At 33.6% G+C, this 12,416-nt stretch overlaps 1 protein-coding gene across 2 annotated transcripts in view; it reads left to right on the top strand.

The window, feature by feature from the left end:
• LOC140506957 (lipase member I-like) overlaps nt 1-12,097 on the top strand; it is a 73,648-nt gene extending 61,551 nt beyond the window's left edge. For both annotated transcript variants that reach the window (XM_072614694.1, XM_072614693.1), the window contains 2 exons: nt 2,434-2,613; nt 9,692-12,097. In XM_072614694.1, the coding sequence (XP_072470795.1) occupies nt 2,434-2,613; nt 9,692-9,779 (268 nt within the window). In that variant the 3' untranslated portion in view covers nt 9,780-12,097. The remainder of the gene's footprint in view (nt 1-2,433; nt 2,614-9,691) is intronic.
• The last annotated feature ends 319 nt before the right edge of the window (nt 12,098-12,416 follow it).

Genomic DNA, 12,416 nt, shown 5'->3' with positions numbered 1-12,416 from the left:
AGAGAACCAGGCTAGACAGAGATTCTGGAGATTCACCACCAGAGAACTCTTATCATGTTTTTGTTGAGCCACTAATAAATGATTTTTTAATGGGCCTGTCCAAACAATTCTATGTCTATATAATGGCATTATCATCTAATCCATAACATTTTATCCACTCTTCCTAAAATTGTAAATTGTAATTATATACACAGAATTCCCATCATCTACTAATTCAGAAATCTTATAAAAGCATAGGAAAAACATTGTTAGTCTGTAATGACTTATAATTGATAAGGCCCCCTTTTACCCATCTTCTTCCATTTCCAGGTGTTCTCCAACCAGAATCTATTTAATGATCAATCCCTCATTGAATTTTCCCAGGAACTGAAATCAAGTTCATTGCACTACACTTTACAAAATCTATTCTCTTCCCTCTGTTTGAATATTTGGGTGAACATTTACCCTTCCTAAATCTTATAATATCTCTGACATTTTCCATGATTTTGAAAAATTAACAGAGGCTCAGCAAAAACATCTGCCAGTTCTTTCAGGATTAAAACATGTCAATCACCTGGGCTAGGTGATTTGAATTCAAGGGAAAGTAGATATTCTCTTACTACCTATCTCCTAAATTATATTGGGTATCTCCTTCCTCTTAGTCATTTTTTTCTGTTATTCACAGCGCAGAGGTCATTCTTCTTGGTAGATAAAATAGAAATAAAATTATATTTGAGCAACTCTGCCTTTTCTTTGTTGCCAAGTTATCATCGCCAAATTCAACCCAAGTAAAAATTCTATCCTTTCTTTCATGTTTCTTTTTCTCACCATATAGCTTACAACAAAATAAAAGAAACACGAGACCTATTTTTTTCTTACCTTATCTTCCTTTGCTAGCCTTGGGCAATTTTGAGCCTTCTTCACATTTTTTATAGCACCATGTCATGCTCTTTATATCTATCTTCCCATAATTAAACTTGATTTCACCTTCAGTATCGCTTTAGTTACTGGATTTCCTTATACAAGCTTCTGAAAATACAGTGCCTGTCACTGTTCCTTTGAATATGGTATTAAAAAGGATCCAGAGTCATGATTCTGTCATAGATTTAACTTCCAGCAAATCTTGGTGATACTTTGTGGTTAAGTTTACCCCATTGTCCTAGGATCACTTTTTCTTCTCACTACTTAACCTTTTGGAATTGTTGTACAGATGCATCAGGACAGACTTATGCACATCTTAACTGCTATTGTGTTTTGTTTGTAGGTGCTTGCTAGGGTACCTAATTTTTACCATATAGATAGGCAATCTTTTCCCTCCTTTCATTCTTTTAAAACACTGTTTTGATTACATTATCAAGACACCATTCAAATAAATTCGTTCTGATTAGCCATTGTTTACTATATCTCTGGCTAGGAATTTTTCATCCTTTTACTTTAAGATGTGATCCAAAAGTTCAAATGTCATTCTCAGATACAATTTTCATAACCAGCTATTCATTTTCAAATTAATTTTCCTCTTCAATATATATTTACCTTCAATAGGCAGCAGTGATGAAAACATATGTGCCTCTATAGTCATAAGTTTCATGCCTAAGACTTCACACTGGTTAGCAATACTTCTCAGATTCCTTCTAGGAATGTCATTTGTGCCTGTGTAAATCCTTAGAAGTAGGTAGTTTTCCATTTTGATTGACTTTCTCCTGGAACACAGATAACTATCATTGGAATATGGCTTAAAAAATACAAGCATGGTACCTAATGCTGTGCTTTCCCCATTATATTACATTACTTTCTGTTTTAAGTTATAAGGCAAAGATATATTCGCATTGGTGAAATGCTATAGCAAATTGACTGTGAAATTCAGTCAACAGGTATGTGTATTTTTACTCTGTTTTCTAAATAGCAGTATAATATTTGTTTTTAACTTAAGCGTTTAATTTTGTCATTATTAAATTCTTTTAATTATATTTTGGCAATGCTTAGAATTATGTATTAATTTGGATTGTTATGTCCACATTTTTTAAATGGAAAGAATATCAAGAGTTAAGAAAGTTGAATCCTGTTAAATAACAGAATACAGTTAAAAATTCATATGATTACTATGATAAATAGATCATTATTTTTTCATGAAAAGCTGCAATCCTAAATCCTACTTTGATTTATTTTTTTCCATAATGAGCAACAGTAAACTAATTTACTTAGCATTTTCCTATAATTAAGCATTATACATAAATTTTGTCATTAGTAATAAATATGACTTTGTATCAGATTGCATGGAGAAAGGACTGTTGGCTTAATTTTAGATGCTCTCAGCAAAATTGTCCTACATTTCTGTTAAAATTATGTAATTCAGTTCTTTTCATCATCAGACGTAATTAGTAAAGTTCTGCGCTGTTTAGAATTAAAGACTTTATTTTAAATCATATATGATGGTGTGTTCTGTTTTCTGTGTAGTTACATGGCATCGTATCCTGTCTATGAAGAAGTCAGTATTCTTGCTGGATTTTACTATGACTTCAAAAACATATCAAAAATTGCTTTGACATATTCTCAAAAGAATGCAAAACCTAAGTGCTCTAAGTGCAAATACAAGATTCAACATATAAAATTAAGATCACTTACAAATCCAGAAAGGTAATGTATATAATATGGATGGTGGGGTTTTTTTTGGAAAATATATATTTTAAATATGGGGAAGCTAGTAATCAATTTGATTAAAGAAATGGTGAAAAATTGTTTGTTTGTTTACTATACTACGTGTCTGACCACGAATCTGTCAGCTTTATGTTTTAAGATGTGGTTCAGAAGTTCAAATCCCATTCTTAGACACAAGTTTCACAACCAGCTATTCACTTCTCAAATTAATTTTTCTCTTCTGTACCTTTTGCTTTTGATAGGCAAGAGTGAGGAAAACATAACTCTTCCTCCATATATTTCCCAATCCAACGTTTACATTCTGAATTATCTGGTTAGCCTACCCATCCTCTGCATGTTACGCTATGGAAACTTTTTGTTGGAGTATAACATGTGTCACAGGGGAAGACTTTGTAGAAATTGAAAATCTTAGTGCTTTAAATTATGACTATATTCATGCATTGTCTACACCATTAAAGGAAACAAAAAAAAAAATCATCCTTTAAACCAGGACAAATATACTTGTTTTACACAGTAGATATAGTAAAACTTCAGTCGAAATCAGTCTCTTATAAATTTAACCATTTTAAGTTCAATTTGGAGTCATAATTTTTTTCAGTACTAACACATTTAAATTGTGCTTTTACAGTTAGTAAACATTTTACAAACACTCTTTCATTTGAACCTCACAAAAAGTTGAAGTATACAGAGAGATTCATTGTCTCTATTTTATGGGTGAAGAAACTGATGCTTGAAAAATTAATGACTTGCCCAAGTTAGTAAGTGGTATATTCAGGACTAGACCTAGGTCTTCATAAGTTCAGTGCAGAACTGAATGTTATGTTTTGAATTTGAATTATGGTTAGAAAGGAGGTGTCTAACTAATTTCCTGTATCACATTCTGATCTTCACAGAAATATTTATTTAGATACTTGAAGAAGAAGTGGACCCTGCCTGAATATTAATAGTTGCTCAATGTTACACTTCATTTCCTCTTGTATAGATCTCTCCCTACCAAAATTTGTAAGTCAAAAAATGACGTGAGCAGGGCTTTAATTATGGATAGAATTCCAACATGTAGGCAGAAGGAGATCAATTTAATAGAAGGGTAGTGAAATAAACAATGAAAAAGAAGGAAAATGTTTTTAAAAATTATTTAGGATTCAATGATTATACCAGTTTGGTGGAACAATGGGAGCAAACAGCAACATGATGGAAGAAAAGAAAGTACACTGTCAGATTGTAGAGAGCATTAAATCCCAGAATGAGGAATATGGACTTTCAATGGTTTCCCATTAAAAAAAAATGAGTAAAGAGTAGGAAAAGAAATGAAAATTTGAGTAAGGGTAAGATCAAGCACATGGTGCAATTTTAAACCACCCCATTACCACTACTAATATTACTACTTAATCTATTACCATTACATTTCCATAGTATTTTAAAATTTGCAAAGGTCTTTGTTTACATTATCTCAATTGTTAATGTGTAAGGGGAAGAGCACTGGATTTTGAATTTTAAAAAATGTGTTCAGATTCTGATACTGACACTTCTGAACCCTGTGGTCTTGAGCAAGTCACTTACCCTCAGTGGCCTTTGGTTTCTTAATATATAAAATGAAGGGGCTGGACTCAGTAGCTCCTTAGGTACTTTACAACTATAAAGACAGGGTACTGTAAAAATAGACAAAAGATTGTAGTTGGAAATGAAGTACCAGGTATGAGAAACAGTAAGGACTTTTCGACTAGATTGTGTGAAACAGAATAATGTGTAATATCTCTGGAAAGGTAGGTTGTGACCAAGTTGTGAAGGGTCTTAAAAGCTGAACAAAAGAATTATTTGTTTGTGTGCTCCTGTAAATAACAAGGAGACAATGGATTTATGAAGTAGGAGAGTGACATGGTCAGAATTTCGTTTTAGGAAAATCACTTTGATAGCTCAATTGGGGATGGATTAGAGTGGAATTAGATACGGCAGAATAACTAATTAGAAAGTCATTGCAACAGTTTAAGTGAGATATGATGATGACCTTAATTATACTGATGGCTATGAGAAGAGAAAGGGGTGGATGTGAGCAGTGCCAAAGTAAAGCATTCATTTGTTTATATCTTGCTTTATTTTTTTTTCTTGAATTAATGCAATCCTTGTACAAAATCACTTTTTTTTCCTTTCAGTGTTTTCTCCTAGATGGCATTTTGGAGATAGTGCAGTAGGTAGAGCACTAGACCAGGAGTCAGAAACACCTGACTTAAAATCTGGCCTCAGACATTTACTAGCTGTGTGACCCTGAACAAATCACTTAACCCCTTTTGCCTCAGTTTCCTCTTCTGTAAAATGAGCTGGAGAAGGAAATGGCAAATCACTCTAGTATCTTTGCCAAGAAAATCCCAGATGGACTCACAAGGAATCAGACACAGTGAAAATAAATTAATAATATTTTATTGCATAGCTCAAAATATTAGTATAAGAAGACTACTTTGGAAATAGGGGTGGTTATTATCTCAGTGTGTAAAAAGAAATAAATACCACTGTCATAGAAAGTGCAGGATGAAATGGAATTAAAAAGAAATGTCAAGAAAGCCAATTGAAATAATAGAGGCATTAGGTAACAAGAACCTGAATGAACAGTAGTAAATTTGAGAAAGAAAGGAGTAGATATTAAATACATTGGTAAGAAAGAATTGAATTCTTTTGTAGTCCATATTGTAAATGCTTTAAAAAGCTGTATCATCTGACCAAAAGTTTGAATTGCTTTATCTGTTATAAACTGTGTTAAAAAAGAAAAGAAAAGAAAAGAAAGAATTGACAAGTAGTATGACAATGGAAAGAATGAAGATTTGGAGGTAGTAGCTAAAATGTCAGATCTGCTCTTTATTATCTATGTGACTTGACTATCTTTCCCTACACATAAAATGAAAAGGTTTAGATATATAGCCTAAGAACTTAATCTGTGTATCTCAGTGATTAATTGGATGTAGGGATGAGGAGAGGCAAGAAACTATCAGGAGTTATGTATTGGAATTATATAGAAATTAATCATTTTTAAAATGCTGTTGTGAGATCCTATAAGATTTCATAAAGATGTTTATACTTGCCAGATTTTCTCCATTGGTTTATAACATTCAAAAGCTACTTTGATTAGGGATGTAATTTTTTATTTGTTTCATATTTTATCTTTCCCAATTACATGAAAACAGTTTCAAAAACTTTTAAACAGCTTTAACACAGCTTTGGGGCTTTTTTTTAATTTTGAGTTGCAAATTCTGTCCCTTCCTTCGCACCTTCTTTATTGAGAATTTGATATAGGTTATAGATGTGCAGTCATGCAAAATATATTTTCATATTAGTCAGGTTGTAAAAGAAAACAGACCAAAAATCTTAAGAAAAATAAAGTTTTCTGAAAAGCATGTTTAAATCTCCATTCTCATCAGTTCTTTCTCTGGAGAGGGATAGCATTTTTCATTCTAAAACCATTGGGATTGACTTGGATTATTGTATTGCTAAGAATAACTAAGAATTCACAGTTGATCATCATATAATATTGCAGTTATTGTGCAAAATGTTCTCCTGGTTCTGCTCATTTCACTTTGCATCAGGTCATATAATTCTCTCCAGGTTTTTCTGAGAGCATCCTGCTCTTCACTTCATATAGTACAATAGTATTCCACCACAATTATGTATCACCATTCCCTAGCCACTCACCAGCTGATGGGCATCCCATCCATTTCCAATTCTTTGTCACCACTAAAAGAGATGCTATACATATTTGTATACATATATTTTCTTTTCCTTTTTTGTCTCTTTGAGATAAAAACCTAATAGTTGCATTGCTAGGTCAATGCATATGAATGGTTTTATAGTCCTTTGGGCATAGTTTTTGCTCTTTAGAATAGTTGAATCAGTTCCCAACAGTGCATTAGCAGCTCATTTTTCGCACACATCAGCTTCAACATTTGTCATTTTTCCTTTATGTCATGTTAGCCAGGTCAACCGATAGGTGTACAGTGGTACCTAAGAGTTGTTATAATGTGCATTTCTCTAATCAATAGTGATTTAGAGCATTTTTTTCATGTGATTATAGATAACTTTGGCTACTACATCTGAAAACTGTCTGTTCGGATCCTTTATCAATTGGGGAATGGCTCTTAATTTTATAAATTTAACTCAACTCTCTATATATTTGAAAAATGGGGTCTTTATCAAAGAAACTTGATAAAAAAATTTCTCACATTTATGATTATTCTGTATTTCCCTCCATTCTATTTTCTCTCATTTATCCTACTATCTCTCTCCTTTTATCTTATTCATCCTCAAAAATGTTTTCTTCTGGCTACCATTTTCCCTAATCTGCCCTCCCTACCACCTTGTTCTATCCCCTTCCCCTCCCACTTTCCTATAGGGTAAGATAGATTTCTATACCAAAACATGTGTATCTTATTCCCTCTTGAGCCAATTCCAAAGAATAAGATTCAAATGTTCCCCCTGCTCACATATCCCATCTTCCCCTACACTGTAAAAGCTCTTTAGTACATATCTTCTGTGAAATAATTTACTCCATTGTATCTCTCCATTTCTCCTTCCCCTAGTGCATTCCTCTTTCGCCCTTTGTTTTTTTAAGATATCATCCCATCATATTCATTTTACACTGATACCCTCTATGTACACTCCTTCCAACTGCCTTAATAATGATGAAGTTCTTAGGAGTTACAAGTATCATCTTCCTATTTCAGAATGTAAACAGCTTAACCTTATTGAATCCCTCATGATGTCTCTTTCCTATTTACTTTTTTATGTGGCTCTTGTGTCTTGTACTTGACAGTAAAAATTTCTATTCAGCTCTGGTCTTTTCATCAGGAATGATTTAAAGTTCTCTGTTTCATTGAGTGTCCATTTCCACTCCCAAAGGATTATATCCAGTTTTAGTTTCAGATCATCATATTCCAACCCCTTCAATCTTTTATTGTAGAAGCTGCTAAATCTTGTGTTATTTGATGTTTGTGGCTCCACACTATTTGAGTTGTTTCTTTATGTTTGAAATATTTTCTCCTTGACCTGGGAACTCTGGATTTGGCTATCATATTCCTAGGAATTAATCATTTTTAAAATGCTGTTGTGAAATTATATAAGATTTGATAAGGATGGTTACACTTGCCTATTTCTTGACTTTTAGCTTTATATTAAACTTGGGCTCTCCTCCTGTGGTTAAGGAAGCAATGTATCAATCTTAGAGTTTTTTTGTGCAGCTATTTTCAGGACTAGTTCTAGAGTACTGTAATTTTTGTTTTCTTTCAAGGTGGTATGACCTATGGAGACCTGTCTTTACTACTTTCCTGGACTATACTCTGGTCTTTGACTGACCACAGCTTTCTTTTCCTCCCTGGAACCATAAACAGGGTTTTAGCTCCTCTGTGGCCACAAGGTCTAGTGGGCTAGTGTTACTCTTCACCTAGGGACTAAGACCCAGGACTGAGACTTGGATCCCACTATTGGCAATGCAACAGAGTCCTGAAACAAATTCCAGCTTACTATCTGTGTGCTGAGATCTCTGAAAGCTGCACCTTGAGTTGCCCCCAAGACCTGATGCCAGCTTGTGCCCAGTGTAGCCCACTGCTATCTTGCCTGGGCATTGCCTTCTCTGGACTGAGCCCCATTCCCATGCCAGTACAACACATATTTCATGCTGAACCTCTAAGTTTTATTGGACTGGAAAATTGTTTTACCCCATATCTCAGTGAGTTCTGCCACTTCAGAATTCACTTTGAGGCACTGTTTAAAGTTATTTGGAGGGGAATTTGAAGGAGCTTAGATGAGTCCATGCATTTTCTCCACCATCGTGCCCTTTTGGTGACAGACTAATGATAAAATAATAATTTAGGATTAATTCATATACAGATAAATATTATAATACTAATACAATTTTATAGTGCTTCAAGATTTGGAACTTTCTCAGGTAGAATATATATTTAATATATAATTAAAATATATATTAAAATATAATATTTAATATATTAAAAACATATTTTGTGGAGAAGTGACTCACCTCTCCTAACATACTAGCAACAACTTCTGACTAATTGCTGCCAACCAGCAAACAAATACAGGAGTCCTAGGAGTAGCATCCACCCCTAGACCAACAGTTCCATTTCTAGTCCAGTCCCCAACCATCATCCAGGAAGGTAACTCCTATGGAGAAGAGACCACCTATTCCAACCAACTGCCAACCACTATTATGCATATGGCAGGCAAGACTGAAGCAGAAAAGTACCCTTTCAGAGAGACATGAGACAACAGTGCCAGCAAACTCAAACCAGTACTACCACCTGGAGACAGCTCAGGAGTCTGAAATCAAGAGCCTTGGTAATGGCAATGTTTTAAACCCAGCAGCACCAGTCATTTTCCTGGGAAACAACCCCTGTGCTGATGTCCTGAGACTGTTCCTACAGAGTTATTTACTAAAGAATTCAAAAATACAGTCACCAAAACCCTTCATACTGTCAAACGGTTCAACATCAGAAACAGATATGATTTTATCAGTGGAAATGACATAAGAGACATATCATCTGCTTTACCACTGTACCCTAGGAACCATGAGACTGTTTCATTTGACCTGCAGGTGAAATCTTCCATATGTGTTGTTTCTCCAATTAGAATGTGAGTCCCTTGAAAGCATCTTATTTTTCATATGTAGTCAGCATGTAACACAGAACTTTACATATCACTGGTGATTAATATTTTTTCCTACTATCATTCTACTTAAGCTCACTCACCCACCAAACTGGTTCTATACATTTCTATCATCTCTTAAGGTTTACAATATGCTTTACTCACCACAACCATGTGAGGAAGAAAGCAAAACCATTCTTGTCCCCTTTTATAGATGTAGAAACTGAAACTTGAAGAGAGGAAATGGGAATGACAACATAAACTCAGGTTACAAGCTCCAAACTGATCATTTCTGGTCTTCTCATGATACCAAAGTGCTACTACAGACTTAGCCTATTTGTTAGGGAAAAAATGTGAAGCTTTGCTATTGTGCTGATTCATTTCCCTCTTTTCTTCCTTTTTTCTCTCCCTCCCTCAGACCACAGCTTTGCAGTTATGACTTTGAGCTGAAAGGAAATGTGGAAACAACACTCAAACCATGTTCCTGTACCCCAACAGATATGTAGATGAAGTTGTATTTCACATTGGACTTTATATTGGTCAAGAAATCATGATGATGGGAAACTATAGTAATTCTGTACTGAAGTTTCCTTTTCCAGAAAAAAATCATTCAATGTTAAATTAAAATGATCCTCTATTTTGGAGAAATGTTGGGAAGTCAATATATAGAGAACACAGTAAAACAAAATGGAGTTTCTGAGGATAGCATGATATTATTCAACTTATTTTTATATTATCCATTCCATAATTAATTATTGTTAATAAATGAGAATATATTTGGGTAATGAATGGAGATCTGCAGAGTTTCCTCTGAAAAAATTAAATATTCTGCCTAAATGATTCTCAGGTATTTTTAGTATCTTATTGTGGTAGAATAAATTATTATTGTTAATGATGCATTTTGATAGTTTTAAGGTTTAAAAAGCACAATATTTTTAATTCTAAGTTTATGATTCTATGAAACCATGAGAATGAAGCTTGCTGTAATACCAAAAATACTAGAGGGATCTATCTATTGGTTGAGTGGGAATAACTGAACATAATAAAGTTTTAAAAAATATGAACGTAACTGGAAATAATGGAACCATTTAAAATACTTAATCTGAAGAATGTAAAAACATACGGGAAAATATGAAATGATGAAGAGCAAATAAAATAAGATCAATGTGATACAATGGAAAGGACATTTTATTGGAATTAGAGAACTTGGACTTAACTCCCAAGTCTGCCACTTACTTTCTTTCTATTCTCTGGATCTCAGCTTTCTCATCAATAACGTGAGGTAGTTTGAAGTGATTACCCCTGAAGTCCTTGCTTTTGTAAAGGCTTTAATTTAATGTTTTAATGAGTTAGCATTTTTTCTCTCCTTCCCATCCTAACTCCCCCAATTGGGGGAGATAGGGAGAAGAAGAAAAGAAAAGCCAAGGCTTGTAAAAATACGAACAGTCATGTTGCTAAAGAAAAGAAATTGTCATATTCTGTATCTTAAATCCATCATTCAGTTGAGGCACTTTCCATTTCAAAGAGTACGATCCTATAAACCAAAATAATTAGTTTAAAGGTACCAGTTATTTATTTTTAATAAAAGTTAATAGCTATTAGGGTACGGAGATATTGAAAACAAAAGCAAGAAATAGTACTTATATCCTTTACGTATCATAACCCGATAGAAATAATAATCAATTTAGGAACCACAAACAAAAGATACAGACCCAAACAGAGATTTAATACAAAATCCTAAATTATGAGTCAAAGAATGACTCATAGAAACAATGATTATATAAAATAAAATGATAATGATGAAGCAACATACCAAAATTTCTGGGGTGTGACTAACAGTGGTCAGGAGAAAAATTACTTCCCTACAAATACACATTAGAAATAGAATGATAAATAACAAAAGAGAGGATTAAGGTACTGAATGTATTTTTTTAAGTTAGGAAGCCAACAAAAGTAAAATAGCCACACACAAAAAAAGATATTAAAAACTGGAAAAAAATGCTGTAGAAATGATAAATAAAATTAAAAGCTTGTTCTTTGAAAAGACTAATTGCACTACTAAATCTTTAGGATATTTGGTTAAAAAGAAGAGGGCAAAAATATTTTTAAAAATTAAAATATCAAATGACCAAAGTGAAGTAAGAAAGCCAGAACTGATGTTGAATTCCCTGATGTGCACACAAACCATTTTAGAAGATGACTTTTCTACTGGACCTCACGTTATTTTCCCTCCTGTTCCAAAGGGATTCAGAACTGGTCTTTGCCTTTTCTTGTGCATTCCAACTCCTGCCTTCACACTTGGAGACTTCAAAAAATTCTGACTTCCCCTTATACATCTATTTTTCTTCTTTAGCTCCCATTACCTGCTCATTTACTTTACCTCAGATGTAGGAAGAGCCTATATCCTTCATCTCATCATGGTTATCAAGCACTTAATTTCCATCATTTAGAATTTAATTCTGAAACCTGTTTTAAGAAAAACATTCATCTGATTAGTTTGCAAGAACTACTGATTGATATCGGAGAAAATGGAAATTTATCAGCTGTATAGCTGCTGGATGGGATTGAAAAATGAATGTAATGATTTAGTAAGCACAGTAGTATGCCTTTCTTTCATTTGGGCCTGAACATCTATATTATGTATCTATGTGAAGTATTTTTGTGTCAACTTTGACAACCTCTAAAGTGAAATATCAAAATAAACTATTTGCATTGTTATATCAAAAGAATGTTAATACATGATTTAAAAAAATTATATCCTATGATATTGTTCTTACTAAGATATGAATAATAATTTAAGTAATATCCAAATACCTTGTTTCATTAATAAATACAATGAACTATTTAAAGCTATCACTTATTAATTTTTATTCATGCCAATTGAAGGAAAGAGAAAAGTCTTAATTGGACCAAAAAGGTGTGTTCATCCTTTGTTGCTAAAGAAGACCATGCCATCAGAGAAATGATGACATGACTTGCGCTTGACTTTGTTCTGAGTGAAGGAGGGCTGTGCAGGTTACCAACCTTACTTCTCCTCCAGAGCCATCTTAATCCAGTGACCAGATATTCATCAGAATGACTGGAGATGACCCAGGATGAGGCAATTGGGGTTAAGTGACTTGCCCAAGGTCATACAACTAGTG

Source organism: Notamacropus eugenii, chromosome 5 (genome assembly GCF_028372415.1).
Source record: "Notamacropus eugenii isolate mMacEug1 chromosome 5, mMacEug1.pri_v2, whole genome shotgun sequence".
Lineage (NCBI taxonomy): Eukaryota > Metazoa > Chordata > Mammalia > Diprotodontia > Macropodidae > Notamacropus > Notamacropus eugenii.
The sequence above is the reverse complement of the archived record's forward strand: the minus strand, read 5'-3'. Positions and strand labels throughout refer to the sequence as shown.